At 61.2% G+C, this 14,946-nt stretch overlaps 2 protein-coding genes across 7 annotated transcripts in view; one reads left to right on the top strand and one right to left on the bottom strand.

Annotated features, from left to right (window-relative positions):
- The window catches only part of BCAR1 (BCAR1 scaffold protein, Cas family member), a 43,004-nt gene extending 32,870 nt beyond the window's left edge, over positions 1 to 10,134 (top strand). For all 6 annotated transcript variants that reach the window (XM_084959557.1, XM_021093776.2, XM_084959560.1 and 3 more), the window contains 5 exons: positions 2,446 to 2,607; positions 2,781 to 2,897; positions 3,776 to 4,873; positions 5,715 to 5,804; positions 9,139 to 10,134. In XM_084959557.1, coding sequence (XP_084815683.1) covers positions 2,446 to 2,607; positions 2,781 to 2,897; positions 3,776 to 4,873; positions 5,715 to 5,804; positions 9,139 to 9,651 — 1,980 coding nt within the window. In that variant the 3' untranslated portion in view covers positions 9,652 to 10,134. The remainder of the gene's footprint in view (positions 1 to 2,445; positions 2,608 to 2,780; positions 2,898 to 3,775; positions 4,874 to 5,714; positions 5,805 to 9,138) is intronic.
- Positions 10,135 to 10,855: 721 nt separating this feature from the next.
- On the bottom strand, positions 10,856 to 14,741 carry LOC100739735 (chymotrypsinogen B). Its single transcript, XM_021093783.2, has 7 exons — positions 14,660 to 14,741; positions 13,792 to 13,895; positions 13,627 to 13,706; positions 13,267 to 13,345; positions 12,695 to 12,875; positions 11,525 to 11,658; positions 10,856 to 11,078 (listed from the first exon to the last, which is right to left on the bottom strand). The coding sequence occupies exons 1-7, from the start codon at positions 14,709 to 14,711 to the stop codon at positions 10,917 to 10,919; spliced, it is 792 nt and encodes a 263-aa protein (XP_020949442.2). The 5' UTR covers positions 14,712 to 14,741; the 3' UTR covers positions 10,856 to 10,916.
- Between the last annotated feature and the right edge of the window lie 205 nt (positions 14,742 to 14,946).

Genomic DNA, 14,946 nt, shown 5'->3' on the forward strand with positions numbered 1-14,946 from the left:
TCAGGTGCAGAGCAGGCCGGCCTGTGACAATCGGGCTCAGCGCTCCTCTGGAGAGTTGGATTCCCTAACGAGCTTTCCCCCGCTGGTGGCGGCCTGCCTTTTTTTTCCCTCTAACAGAAAACATTTGTTGGCCGGGATGGCTGCTTACTGTCACTGACTCAGCCTCAAGAGTGGCAAGCCGCCCGCAGCCCAGGCCTGGGGTCCCGCCCCAACCAGCCCTCTGCCTGCGCCCCCACCCTCTCTCACCAGTGCATGGCGGAGGGGGCCGGGACCTCATCCTGGGCAGGGTCCCCACCTGCCTGCCGAGGCCGCCAGGGCCTGGAGACACCTCAGGCCTGGCCTCCAGGCCCCGCCAACCTGCCACGTCCGCCAGCCCCCGCCCCTCCTGCCCTGCTGTTGGCAGGTTCCAGCCTCTAAAAATAGCTCTGGAGGAGACTCAAGTCTGGGGCTCAGGGAGAGAGATGAGTCTAGGGAGGGCCGCCAGCTCCAGTCCCAGACACGCGGGGGTGGTGGGGGGTGCCGTGCGTGGGGAACACCCCCTGGAGGCGCTGCGCTTCCCCTGGGTGGGCTGGGGGAGGGCTTACTGAAGGGGGTGCTTTAGCAGGAGGCCCTGCAGAGCCCTGGCTGAAAAGCACCAGTCCCTGTGCTTCAGGGGGACACCGCTGCTCATGGGGTGCCTAGGACACACACAGCCTGTACCCTCCAGGGCACGAGGGCCTGCAGAGCTGGCTCTTGGTGTTGCATGGGCTTCAGGGTCTGGGGCCGTGTGCCCCAGGGCAGGCCCTGCCCTCCAGGGATGTGTGGGGAGTGCCTGAGTCACCCCTGTCCCAGACCTCCCTTAGATTAGGGAACAAAAGACCGTTTTGTGGGAAAAGAGCTGAGCAGGGAGCCTGTGGAGGAGCTGTCCTGAGCCAGTGGGAAGATCCTGCCGGCCCCGCCCATGGGGCTGACCCTCTCTCGGGGCGGGTGCCTGCAGGGAAGGAGCTGCCCACCTGGCACGGCCTGCAGGGTGCCAGCTGGAAGGGCTCCGGCAGCTCAGCTCGCTGTCCGGGAACCTCAGGGTGGGGAAGGGCAGCGGGGAGAGGACAGGGCTGGCCTCCTCCTGGGCCGACGTCCCCTGACGAAGGCCTTACTCTTTTGGGTGAGGGGTGATCTCCGGCCCCCAGGGCAAGGTGCAATGGAAAGGAGGGTGTCGGTTCCGGTCTTTTTTTTTTTTTTTTTTTTTTTTGTCTTTTGTCTTTTTTGTTGTTGTTGTTGCTATTTCTTGGGCCGCTCCCGCGGCATATGGAGGTTCCCAGGCTAGGGGTCCAATCGGAGCTGTAGCCACCGGCCTACGCCAGAGCCACAGCAACGCGGGATCCGAGCCGTGTCTGCAACCTACACCACAGCTCACGGCAACGCCGGATCGTTAACCCACTGAGCAAGGGCAGGGACCGAACCCGCAACCTCATGGTTCCTAGTCGGATTCGTTAACCACTGCGCCACGACGGGAACTCCCGGTTCCGGTCTTGGTCACTCTCACACCTACACACGGTTTGCCAAAACAGCTTCCGTCTTTCCACCTTCCGGAGACCTGACCCTTCCGGAGACCTTGAGAGTCTCCCAGGATGAGGATGAAGAGAGCAGGGCCAGGCCACCACCTCCCAGGAGGCCCCAGGTCCTGGCTCTCAGGATCTCCTGCAGGCCACCTCCTCTGGGCCCAGCGTGAGGAGGGCACAGCCTGGCACCACCACCTCCATTTGTCCCATCCCTGGAGGGTAACTGCTGGGTCCTGTGGGAAGGACAGCCCCTTGCTGGGCAAGCCTTTCTAAGGAGGGTTCAGCTGGGAGGTGCCAGCTGCCAGGGGCACCCACTGCTCCATCAGCCTCCTGCTACTTTTATCAGGAACCTGCTGGGCTGTCCAGGTGTAGAGACCACGTCTGTTTCCTGCCAGAACCAGACAGCTCTAAGCAAACAGTGGGGGTCCTAGTACCCCTGAGTGCTGTGTCTCCTTGGAGCGGGGCAGGGAATACAGAGGGATGCCACTCCCCGCCCCTGAGTGGCCTCTGAGCCCACTCTTATTTATTTACTTTTTTTTTTTGTCTTTTTGGGGCCGCACCCATGGCATATGGAGGTTCCCAGGCTAGGGGTTGAATCAGGGCTGTAGCCGCTGGCCTACACCACAGCCACAGCAACATCAGATCCAAGCCGTGTCTGCAACCTGCACCACAGCTCACGGCAATGCTGAATCCTTAACCCACTGAGCGAGGCCAGGGATCGAACCTGCATCCTCATGGATGCTAGTCAGATTTGCTTCTTCTGAGCCACGAAGGGAATCCCTGAGCCCACTCTTAGGTAGCCTCCTTTGTGTGTCTGGCCCACCTTATGGGCGTGGAATCTCCCCGAGGGCATATCCTGGAGGCTGGCTTCCAGGGCCGGTGGTGACCATTGGCCATCTCCCTCCAGGTGGCGGTGCCCACCCGCGTGGGGCAAGGCTATGTGTTCGAGACCTCCCAGCCAGAGCAGGACGAGTACGACATCCCACGCCACCTGCTGGCGCCGGGGCCCCAGGACATCTATGACGTGCCCCCTGTTCGGGGGCTGCTTCCCAGCCAGTATGGCCAGGAGGTAGGTGTCTGGGCTGGAGGGAGGGCATGGGGGCCTCGGCCTGGCCCTGTTGAGGTTGCTGGGCTTTTTCGGCCCCAGAAGAGTGGCCTTGCGGTGGGAGCTCTGGGTTCCTGCGCTTTGCATTCCCTCAGGTGGCCCTGGAGCCTGTGTCATTGCACCTTTTCTGCCATCAGGTGTATGACACCCCCCCCATGGCTGTCAAGGGGCCCAATGGCCGGGACCCGTCGATGGATGTGTATGACGTGCCTCCTAGTGTGGAGAAGGCCCTGCCACCGTCCAACCACCACGCGGTAAAGTCGGGGAGGCGGGGCCTTGAGGGCCGAGGCCTGATCGTCTGTGTGCAGCGTTCTGAGTGTGACTGTGTGTGGGCTGGGGACCCAGGTCTCAGGGCCAGGGGTGTGGAGAGACCTGCCCCACCCCTCACTGGTGCTGTGACAGATGGGGGGGACCCCAAGCGCCCTCTGCACCTAGGCGTCCTCGTCCGTGAAAAGGTCCCTTCGGGCCTCCTTCGGGAGGCTCTGGAGAGGGTCCCAAGGGATGTCAGCGAGGTGATCACAGAATTTACCATCGAAGCCAGGGTGCTTCTGAGGGTGGAAGGAGGGTGACCAATAATCGGAGGGGCATCAGGCACCAACCGGACCATCCTGGGAAGACCAGGTGTTGTCATCCTAAAACGGTGGCTCAGTCAGTCCCTGCCACAGAGGAGCGGATACCCGAGCTGTGGGGCTGGGGATGATGGCGGTGGTGCTGGTGGTGGTTCTGGTGCTGGTGGTGCTGGTGGCGGAGATGCTGGTGCTGGGGATGGTGGTGACTGGGGCCTGGCCGTCATGGTGTGATAGCTGACCTCTCACTGAGTGTTTGCAGTTAGACAGTGAGTTAACTCACACAGTCCTCACAACGAACTTGTGAGGGAGTTCTCCCATCCTCACAGTGAGCAGACTGGCGCAGAGAGGTGGACTCACTTGCCCTAGGTCACACAGCTAGTAAGCAGTGGCGCCAGGATTTCCAACTCCGGTCTGTCTCCAGAGCTGGGCCCTTAGCCGTGACCCGCGTGGCTGAGAATCACGGCGAATGTGTGCCTGGGGCCGTGGCTGTGTGACTGGGTCCTGCCTCTGGGCTCCGGAGCGGGCAGAGGGGCGGGCCGCCTTGACCCCTTCTCCGCCCCCAGGTGTACGATGTTCCTCCGTCGGTAGTCAAGGACGTGCCCGACGGCCCGCTGCTGCGTGAGGAGACCTATGACGTGCCGCCTGCCTTCACCAAGGCCAAGCCCTTTGACCCGATGCGCCACCCCCTCGTCCTTGCTGCGCCCCCTCCGGACTCGCCACCAGCTGAGGACGTGTACGATGTGCCGCCCCCGGCTCCTGACCTCTACGATGTGCCCCCCGGCTTGCGGCGGCTTGGCCCTGGCACCCTCTACGACGTACCCCGAGAGCGGGTTCTTCCTCCCGAGGCAGCCGACGGTGGCGGAGCCGACGACGGCGTGTACGCCGTGCCCCCGCCTGCTGAGCGCGAGGCCCCAGGTGACGCCAAGCGCCTGTCGGCCTCCAGCACGGGCAGCACGCGCAGCAGCCTGTCAGCCTCTTCCCTGGAGGCGGCAGTGCCCGGCCGTGAGCCCCTGGAGCTGGAGGTGGCCGTGGAGGCCCTGGCGCGGCTGCAGCAGGGTGTGAGTGCCACCGTGGCCCACCTCTTGGACCTGGCAGGCAGTGCAGGCGGGTGTGGGGGCTGGCGCAGCACCCCTGAGCCTCAGGAGCCTCCGGCACAGGACCTGCGGGCTGCCGTGGCCGCCGTCCACGGGGCCGTCCACGAGCTGCTGGAGTTTGCCCGCAGCGCTGTGGGCAATGCTGCCCACACTTCCGACCGCACGCTGCATGCCAAGCTTAGCCGGCAACTGCAGAAGATGGAGGACGTGTACCAGACGCTGGTGGCCCACGGTCAGGCCCTTGACAGTGGCTGGGGAGGCCTGGGGGCCACTCCCGAAGACCTGGACCGCTTAGTGGCCTGCTCGCGGGCTGTACCCGAGGACGCCAAGCAGCTGGCCTCCTTCTTGCACGGCAACGCCTCGCTGCTCTTTAGACGGACCAAGGCCTCTGTCCCGGGGCCCGAGGGGAGTGGCTCCCTGCACCCCAACCCCACCGACAAGGCCAGCAGCATCCAGTCCCGGCCTCTGCCCTCACCCCCCAAGTTCACCTCCCAGGACTCGCCAGAGGGGCAGTACGAGAACAGCGAGGGGGGCTGGATGGAGGATTACGACTACGTCCACCTGCAGGTGGGTACCCTCTCTGCCCTGGGCCCCTGGCCAAGTCCCCTGGTCCTCTCGGGGCTCTGACTTTGCCGCCCTCTGGTGGGGACCCTGATTCCCTGGAGGGCTCTGGTGGCCAAAGGAAGACTGGTCCACAGCAAGGCTGTGCTTGGGGAGTCCCTGTGCCCTCCTCTCTTGGACCTTTCAGGCCAGATGGGCCCCCGGAAGCCCATCCTCTCCCTGTCTCAGGCCTTTGGACCCATGTGGCTATGTCGTCGGGTCCGCAGTGCCATCCAGGAAGGGCTCCTGAGCATCTGCTGGGGCTGGGCTTCTCTGGTGATCAGCTCGCAGGTGGCCTGTGCTCTTTGGGGAGATGAATTCTGAAGTACACGCAAAAACAAAGATACTTCCAGGCGTGGGGGAAGCAAGACGATGGGCAGGTGGGGTGGGGTGGGCCTCTGAGCAGAGGCCAGGATGCCAGCAAAGTGGACATCCCGGTGAGTGGCCTTCCAGGCTGGAAGCCAGCAGGTGATAAGGCCCAGGGGTCAGGGAGGGGTGGGCAGACCCTGTATGCCAAGGGGAGGGATTTGGATGGGATTCCTGGTGGGGGAGCTGACAGGATGGCCATGGCCATGGCCATGTGCAGTGGGCCTCACCCCTTCCTGGGGTCAGGAGGTGAAGGAGGCCTAGGAGAACTGCTTCCTCAGGAAGCCGCCCCCTTCCCTCACTCCACCACCCCCCCCAACCCAGGCTGTGGGGCAGGCCTGGGTGCGGCCTGCAGCGCCATCTGGCGGCCACCGCTCTCCCTGCGCCCCCACTGGGCCTATGGGGGCTCCTGGCTTAGCCCATCCTTGTGTCTGTCCTCCAGGGGAAGGAGGAGTTTGAGAAGACCCAAAAGGAGCTGCTGGAGAAGGGCAACATCATGCGGCAGGGGAAGGGCCAGCTGGAGCTGCAGCAGGTGAGGGCACTCGGTTCCCGGCCTCTCCCAGCTCAGGCGTCCCTCCCGGGCCCTCCCTGCGCCACCATGACTGTCCCTGTGCGCTGATTGGGTTGGCATCTAGGTTATTATCAGAGTAATCATGGTAGATGTCTCACCACACGGAGAAAAGTATGAGACCAAAAATGATGCCACTGGCCCTCAGGGGCAGTCACCACACTCTGGGGCTGGTTTTCAGCTCTGCCCCTGCCTGGAGAGGGGCCCCTCTCCATGTTTCAGATGCTGCTTTGTGAACAGTTACATCCACTTGTATCTCAGGATGTTTCCATGCTGTTGAATGTTCATCATAAATTGGTTTTGCAGGCCACCTCTGTCGATTATGGTTGAACGTTTATGTGGTACCCTGTTTTTCTTATTGTAAACAGTACTGCTGTGTTTATTTACAGACAGAGGATTTTCTTCATATCTTGGCGCTTTTCCTGAGAGTAGGAAAGGGATATTTTCTTTCACGGGGTACTTTTATTCTCATTATGAAGATTTTAAAAATTAAAATACAGCCTAGTACAAAGTGAACACAGAAATATCACCCAGAAAGTTTTCCTCACCCCACCTTCCCTGGGCAGAGAGCCACCAGCACCCCCCCGCCGGCCCCCCAGAGACCCTGACGTAGGATGGGTTTTTCAAAGCCACATTCCCCCAATGTAAAGCGGGGAGCATAGTTGTATCCGTGTTGGGGTCTGTGTGAGAGTTAAACGAGTAGACAACACGCCCTGCTTAGGCCATTTCAGCAAAGCAGGAGGGGTTCATGGTACGGATATGGCATCTCCACGGACTTAGGAGACGGTCACGTGCTTTCTCTCCTTGGTCTTCCCCTGGACTCGTGCAGCATTGCAGTGTCTGTTGGTGGTGGACGTTCAGGTGGTTCCCAGAGCTGTCTTTGTCAACAAAGCTGTGCTGATCGTAACTCCCTTAGATAAATTACTAGAAGCTAGAATGAAAGGAATGTGTGTGAGAAACTAGACTTCTACTAGAGTCTCTCAGTCAGAGACATCAAGTACAGATAAAATACACGAGATGTGTTGGCAGGACTGCTTGTTGCTCCACTTCCCTGTCAGTGAACAGTACCGAGGCCCTGCTGTGGCCAGATATCCGTAGAGCATTGGCTGAACAGAGGATGAGCATTTGTACAGAATCATCATGTAGCTGCTGGAGTTCCCATCGTGGCTCAGTGGTAATAAACCCGACTAGTATCCATGAGGAGTCAGGTTCGATCCCTGGCCTCGCTTAGAGGGTTAAGGAGTTGGCATTGCCATGAGCTGCGGTGTAGTCGCAGACGCACCTCGGATCTGGCATCGCTGTGGCGTAGGCTGACAGCTGCAGCTCTGATTCAACCCCTAGCCTGGGAACTTCCATACGCTGCGGGTGTGGCCCTAAAAAAGAAAGAATTATGTAGCTATTAGGAATTTGTCAGAGGAATTCCTTCAGTGGCAGGGTGGGTGAAGAACCTGACTGCAGCGGCTCAGGTTGCTGTGCGGGCACAGGTTAAGTCCCCAACATTGCTGCAGCTACAGCTCAGTGCACAGCTCCTGCTCAGATTTGATCCCTGGCCGGGGAACTTTGATATGCCGTGGGTGTGCCCCCCACCCCCAAAATAGGAATTTGTCAGAGAATAAAAATGATCCACCAGAGGTAAAACAGGACAAAAATGAATATGTTCTGGGTAATTCTCTTGTGGTGCAGTAGGTTAAGGATCTGCCGTTGTCACTGCAGCCGCTTGGGTTGCTGTTGTGGCACGGGTTCAGTCCCTGGCTCGGAAACTTCCACATGCCTCAGGCTCAACCAAAAAAAAAAGTGTATTCTCTTGCTGGACAAGAGAAACAAGTGAGTTTCACCACATAGCCACCTAAGAGGGAAAAAGTCAGAGGGTTTTAAGTGCTAGGAAGAGCTAGTTTCATGTTGGTTTGCTAAGCGAAGCAATGCCTGAAACCTTGGTTAGAAGAGGCACAACTACCGGAGGTCAGGTCTGTGCACAGCCACCCAGTCAGAACCAGCTTGTGGTGAGGACGCCTCAGCTCCCACCTCGCTGCCCAGACCAGGCTGCTGCTGGTGGACGTTTTTAACCACCTGCCTTATCCAGACTCCGTGACATGAGATGACTGGTCTCTTAAGTTGGTGCTAAAGATAGGCTATAAAATATTAGATATTGTGTTTCCAGTTTTCTAATTAAAAAGGAAATGGGGGAGTTCCCGTCGTGGCGCAGCAGAAAAGAATCTGACTAGGAACCATGAGGTTGCGGGTTCGATCCCTGGCCTTGCTCAGTGGGTTAAGGATCCGGCATTGCCGTGAGCTGAGGTGTAGGTGGCAAACTTACTTCAGATCCTGCGTTGCTGTGGCTGTGGTGTAGGCTGGTAGTTGTAGCTCTGATTCGACCCCTAGTCTGGAACTTCCATATGCCAAGGGTGCGGCCCTAAAAGGAGACAAAAAAAACGCACACGCACAAAAAGGAAATGGGAATATTCATGTTTAAAGGAAAACAGCTTGAAGAATACGTGCCAGTTTTCACGTGAATTTTTGTTTTCTGAAATGTATAAATACCATGATCTTTCTGCTTTTGTTTAAAGTTTTTTAGGGGAAAGGTTAATACGTGTATAAAATTGAATCGTCCCCCCAGTGCCCGCCCAGTGGAGAGGAACCCTGGGTACCAGTCACCCCCGGCCCCAGCACGACTCATCCGGCATATTCAGCCCCTCCCCCCAGATCCCTCGGAAGATGCCCCAGAAGATGCCCCGTCCTTTCCTTGTCAGCGTGTGGTGCTGCAAGATAATCTACCAGACATTCAACAGATTTCTGGGTGCATGGGATTCCGGGCAATAACCTGTCTTTTTTTCCTGCTTAATGTATTTGAGTCTTTTTACAATGCGTATGTTCCGGAGAACACTTTTTGAACTTTTCATTTTGAGATGTTTCCAGCATCACAGGAAAATTGACGGCATGCAGAGCAGTCCCATGTACCCTCTCCCCGCTTCCCCCACGGTCGCAGCCCCTGAAGTCCGGGAACAGCGTCCACACCGAGGGGCTGACCTTCCTCCCCGCTGCCGCTGCTCGTGTGGTCCCCGTTTCTGTCATTTTGTCATTAAGAAATGTTGTATAAATGCAACCACACCTCTTGAGGGTGGTGGCAGCGTTATGTGGCGAGTGTCCGGGAGGCAGGCGGGGATGTAGGCTCGGCCAGTAGCACGGAGGTGTCTCGTCCCCTGCCCGCTGGGCCTGAGCGTGGGCGCTTTTCGGAAGGGCCCCCTTTCTGCCCCTTTGGCTCTGCGGCTGCGGTTTTCACTCTGCTCTCCCTCTGCCCCAGCTGAAGCAGTTTGAGCGTCTGGAGCAGGAGGTGTCCCGGCCCATAGACCACGACCTGGCCAACTGGACTCCGGCCCAGCCCCTGGCCCCGGGGCGGACGGGCGGCCTGGGGCCTTCGGACCGGCAGCTGCTGCTCTTCTACCTGGAGCAGTGCGAGGCGAACCTGACCACGCTGACCAACGCAGTGGACGCCTTCTTCACCGCCGTGGCCACCAACCAGCCCCCCAAGATCTTCGTGGCACACAGCAAGTTCGTCATCCTCAGCGCCCACAAGCTGGTGTTCATCGGGGACACGCTGTCGCGGCAGGCCAAGGCGGCCGACGTGCGCAGCCAGGTGACCCACTACAGCAACCTGCTGTGCGACCTCCTGCGTGGCATCGTGGCCACCACCAAGGCCGCCGCCCTGCAGTACCCGTCCCCCGCCGCCGCCCAGGACATGGTAGACAGGGTCAAGGAGCTGGGCCACAGCACCCAGCAGTTCCGCCGGGTCCTGGGCCAGCTGGCGGCTGCCTGAGAGCCGTCAGCCAGAGGGCAGAGGGCAGGGGAGGGGGGCCGTGGGGGGCCCCAGAGAGCCGCCGTGCCGCAGGCGTGGGGACAGGCAGCCGCGGCTCCGCCCGGGCCTGGTGCCCCAGACTGTCCAGGGATTTGTATATATTCATGACGGGGCAGGACGTGGGCCGGTGCCTCCTCAGAGGAGCCTGAGCAGAGCTGGGCCCTGGAGCCGAGGCCCAGGGCAGCTGGCAGACTTTCCTGAGTACGCTGCAGGCCCAGCGCTGGAGCCGGGCTGGGGGCTCCCGGACCCCTCAGCCCCCAAGGCCTCAGGTGACCCCGTGGGCGGACCAGCCCTGGGAGGGGGCCGTGTCCCCTGACAGGGCAAGCGCAGCTGTGGTGTGTTGCCTCTGCACCAGGAGAAAACCCTAAAAAACTATTTTTCATTATTGATTTTCCAATCATTTGACTAATAGTCTACATTTAAATAAAATTAAAAAAATGAAAAGCAGCCTCCTGAGGTGGGAGAGGCAAGAGGCCGGAGGGCCACAGGCGGGAGGACAGGCCAGGTGCCTCAGGTGGCATGGTGAGGCCATGGGGGCTTCTCGGGAGAGGGAGGAGGCGCTGGGCCCCTTCAGAAGAAAAGCGGGGCCTGGGAAAGTGGGCCTGGGCCAGGAGGACGAAGGCTCGGTAGGACACAGCAGCCAGGGGCACAGCGGCACTGGGGGCAAGTCCAGCACGGCTCCAAGCAGGCGGCCAAGGCCAAGGCAGATGGGGCGGGGTGGGGGGGAGCAACACAGGAGCCCGTGAGCGCCGAGCCCCGCGGGGGCCTTTTGGTCCCAGCTCCTGGCTGAGGGCGCTGCGGGGGCGTTTGTGATTCTGTGCAGAGAAAGTCTCTTTCCCAGACCTTATCTAGAACTTAGCTCTTAGGACGAAGAGCCTGTGGAAATCCGTGTCTTATTTGAAGCACACATGGACTTGGCCTCCCAGCTGGGAGGTGGGGACCCAGACCTCACCCCTTCTTAGAAAACTCAGGGTATGTCTGGCACCCTAAGTAAGGTGAGAACCAGGGCCGCTGCTCCCAGCTCTCACCATTCTGCACATGAACTTGGCCCTCGGCTTCCCCCTCTCTGTGAAAAAGTGTCATCTGCCAGCCTTCTCAGCTCTGAACTCCACAGAGGGGACCCCAGCCATCCTCCCACCCCTCACTCACCCCAGAGAAGACACAGTGCAGATGCAAGGAGGTTTATTTGAGTTTTGCACAGATGGGTGCTGGGGTTGGACAGGGGCTCAATTGGCCTTCAGAACTTCAAGAATCCAGGGAACAAACTTAGTGACCCGGGCATACACGCCTGGTGAGAATGGAAGACACCGGCCACTGCCCCAGGACACGATGCCCGCCAGGGTCCAGGCTCCGTCCTTCTGGCAGACCAGGGGGCCACCAGAGTCACCCTGTGGGAGGAGAGAGGACTTGAGTCCCAGGCTGAAAAGAGGGGTCCAGGGCCCTAGTGTGCCCCAACCTGATCGAGTCCAGGGTGCAAAGGACAAGTGGGGGCCCAGTGGCTGTGCATGAGACACCTAGATCTGTTCAAAGGGCAGCCCCAGCCCCGCCACCCCCTCCTGGGGACCTGGGGCAGGGGCTCATCCTCTCAGCCTGATGCTGTCTGTAGAATGGGCCGAAGACATCCAGCTCATGGGCTCCGCGGGACATTACATACCCTGGGAGGCCCCACGCCAGCCTGGCCAGAGCCAGCCCTCCCCAGGGGCATCTCTTAGTGCTGGTCCAGGCCTCCACTGGAGGGGTGAGGGCAGGGGCTGAGGTTCCGCGGATGGTGTCCAGGCGTGAGGGGGGTGGTGGGGGTGGGGGTGTTACTGGGGGGGGGGAGTGACGGTCCTACCATGCAGGTGGAGACGCCGCTGGCGCCAGCACAGATCATCACGTCCGTGACCTTGCTGCCCCAGTAGGACTTGCAGTCGGCGCTGGACACGATGGGCAGGGCGGCCTGCTGCAGCTTGTCGGGGGTCTTGAGGGCTGGAGGGAAAGAGGACGTGGGCTCAGGGCCCCTCGTGCCAGCGGCCGCCTGAGCCCCGCCCTCCCCCTGCGTGGTCCTCGTCCCGCTCCATCCCCAGAGCTCCGCACCTTCCCTGACACCTTCAAAGCGCCCAAAGCGCCCGCGGCGGGGTCCCCTCCGGCTCCACCCCAGGCAGGGTGCCCGTGCTTCCAGCCCAGCCCAGCAGTCCAGCCCTGCCTCCCAGCCCGCTGTGCCCCACCGTGTGAGGGCGGAGGGGCCGTGCCTTCCTGCCCAGCGAAGGGGATTGGAGGGCCTTCTGCCTGGGGACACTGGAGGGGAGCCGCGATGGAGCCTCCTGCTGCCCTTTCCTGGCAGCTCCTGTCCTGCGGGAGGTCCCGCGGGGGCGGGGGTGGAAGAACACCGGGCGGAGCCGGGATGGGGGGGGCGGGAGGGGAGATCTGCAGGCTCAGGCCTGGCCCTGACCTGGACCTTGGACTTGGGGCCCTGACTTCGGGGGCGCCGGCCGCACCCTCCCCTCCTCAGTCTGGAGGGACGTGGGCCGTCCACCTCCCTGCAGGTGAGAGAGGGCGATAAGGGCTGGTGTGTCTTCAGAAACCGCCTATTTTATTCAACCTCATTTTAAGTCATGTTTGGTGGGTTTTTAACTAAGAGGTTTTTTCCGTTGTCTTTTTGTCTTTTTAGGGCCATACCTGTGGCATATGGAGGTCCCCAGGCTAGGGGTCTAATCAGAGCTGTAGCCACCAGCCTACACCAGAGCCACAGCAACGTGGTATCTGAGCCGCGTCTGCGGCCTACACCACAGCTCACGGTAACGCCAGATCCTTAACTCCCTGAGCAAGGCCAGGGACCAAACCTGCGTCCTCACGGATGCTAGTCAGATTCGTTTCCACCGAGCCACGACGGGAAACTCCACTAAGAGGGTTTTAAATTAAGAAACGGAAGATCTGTTGACTTGCAATTTATGACTGGGGCTTGGAAGTTAGAGCGAAAACCAGAATGAGTCCCTCTCCTAAAAAACCCCGCAGGGACACTCACCGTTGTGCCGGGTCTTGCCCCAGCCCGTGGTGGCGCACAGGGAACCCGTAGGGAAGCTGGTGTTGGTGCTGGGCAGGCACACGGGGGACACGGCCCCCGAGAGGCGGGCGGGCGTGGCCAGCTTCAGCAGGGCGATGTCGTTGCGCAAGGCGTGCAGGTTCCACAGGGGGTGCTCAACCACCTGAACGGGAGACGGGGCTGGGCAGGCGGCCGAGGCAGGACCTGAGAGGTCTGAGCGGGGACACCAGCGTGGAGACCCGGGGTCTCCCTGCCAGTGGGGCAGGGTGTTGAGGAAGGGACCCAGATGGGGCTGAACAGGTGGAATCCCTAGCGTGGCGGGAAATAGCATGGGACACACTCGGCATTTCTTCTACCGTGAGCAGGCTGTTTTGTCATCGGAAACAACCTTCGGTGTCTGTAATGGAGCTTGATTATTTGGCAAAGAGAAAAAAAAGGTCCGTCTGGAGAGGGGAGGGGAGGGCAAGCCTGAGCCGCTGGCGGGGGTTCTCTGCCCCCTCCAGCCCCCCCCCCACCCAGGAGCCGCCCACCTCGGCGTCCGGGGCTGTGTGCACCTCAGCGATCCTGAGCACCTGGACAGCCTCCTCGTCAGAGCTGAGATCAGACACGCCGGCCACCACGAGGTGGCTCTTCCTGGAGAGAAGGGAGGTGGCAGATGGAGCTCTGTCTCATGGCCACCTCCTCAGAGGGGCGCCCACGCTAGGGGGGCGCCGCTGGGCCACTGAGTCGCGCGCTGCCCTGGAGGCAGCTTTTTCTTGCTCTGGGCCTCGCTCTCCCCGTCTGTGCCGTGAAGGCAGAGGCCCAGGCCGGCTCTGCCTGCAGGTTCACCCAGGCCCTTTCCCCCTTTGGCGGCAGCGCCTGGTGGGGACGCCGAGGGGTGAAGGTGGTCCCTGCTGCTCCCGCCCAGGCCTCACCTGACCTCGCAGTGGGCAGCGGTGACCACCCAGGCCTCGCTGATGAGGGAGCCCCCGCAGAAGTGGAAGCCGGAGCTGGTCTGGGGAGAGGGGGAGGGCGACTCAGCCTCGCCTCCCGTCTGACCCCTCCCTGTCCAGCCTGCCCCTCCCCAGTCTCCCCCTCACCTGCAGGGACACCTGCCAGGGCCAGGAGCCGGGCACGGCCTCCTCCCCATTGACGATCCTGGACAGGCCGCTCAGCATGGGGTCGATGGCGGGGACCCCACAGCCTGAGGGGCAGGGACAGGGCAGCTGGTCAGTGGGTGGTGCGCCAAGGGGGTCAGGGGTGACGACTCGACACTCCTCTGCAGCATCTTGGCACCTAGAGCTTTGGCCTCTGCAGGAATTCAGGCCCCCTCCCATCCAGCTGACAGCTGCCCTCAGGTGCCCTAGCGAGCCGTCCCCGAGGCTAAGGCTTTCCGGAGTGGGGCCCAGTGCTGGGAGCTGGGCCTGGGCACCCCACATGGGCAGCTCCCCAGCCTGCTGTGTGCCCTGAGGGGAATGTCCAGCCCGCTCTGAGCCCAGGGTCCTGTCCTGGAGGGCTAGGAGGTCCTGCTTGAGTCCTGGATGCTCTCACAGCCTCCGATTCTGCAGCAGGAGCAGGTTCGGGCAAGGGTGTAACCCCAGCTGGGATGGCAGCAACCCAGGGCGCTGTCCAAGTCCAGAGGGTAGAGGGCAGGGCAAGAGGGACGGACGTGGGAGACATTCTCGAGGCAGAATTCAGACAGCTCAGGGGCAAATTTGGAGGGTGGAGGAGCCCAGAGCACCCCCGGGCTTCCAAGTGAATGGGGGAGGCCAGATCAGGCAGGATGCAGAGGACCTCCAGGCAGTGGAGGAGTGGGGAGCCCAGAGGCTCCCAAGGAGGCTCAGAGGGGCTGCTGGAGGGGCGGAGGCGGGGCAGGGTGCTTCCTGTTCCCTGCTTTGGGTGCCGGGGCCAGGGGATGGGCAAGGCTTGACCGGGCGGCTGCCAGGCCCGCTTGAGCCTTGCACTTACCAAAGCTGCTGCCAGAAAGGTAGAAGCCAAGGACAACCCAGAGAAAGGCCATGGCGTGTGGCTCAGCAGGTGAGATGGGGTCTGCCTGAGGGACCCCCAATATATTCCCCCAGCCCACCAATCGCAGCCTGCCCCGCCATCCCCTCCTTATCATGAGTCCTTGGGCTGAGAAGCACCTGGCACCAGGGGGCCACTCCTGGGAAGGATTCCTGGAATCACAAGTGTGTGGGGCCAGCACGGGGCTCAACCCCCAGCCGCGCACTCCCCAGGGCAGGTGCTGGCATGCT

This window comes from Sus scrofa, chromosome 6, assembly GCF_054392235.1.
Source record: "Sus scrofa isolate SSC_HxYL_T2T_F1_AM1 chromosome 6, Sscrofa_HxYL_maternal_Yorkshire_Landrace_v2.0, whole genome shotgun sequence".
NCBI classification, from domain to species: Eukaryota; Metazoa; Chordata; class Mammalia; order Artiodactyla; family Suidae; genus Sus; species Sus scrofa.

Coding starts and splice junctions, on each gene's coding strand:
- LOC100739735 (XM_021093783.2), bottom strand. CDS start 14,711: ATGGCCTTTCTCTGGGTTGTCCTTGGCTTCTACCTTTCTGGCAGCAGC. Junction 13,896..14,659: donor CCTTTCTGGCAGCAGCTTTG/GTAAGTGCAAGG, acceptor CCTGCCCCTCAG/GCTGTGGGGTCCCCGCCATC. Junction 11,659..12,694: donor GGGCAAGACCCGGCACAACG/GTGAGTGTCCCT, acceptor CTTTCCCTCCAG/CCCTCAAGACCCCCGACAAG.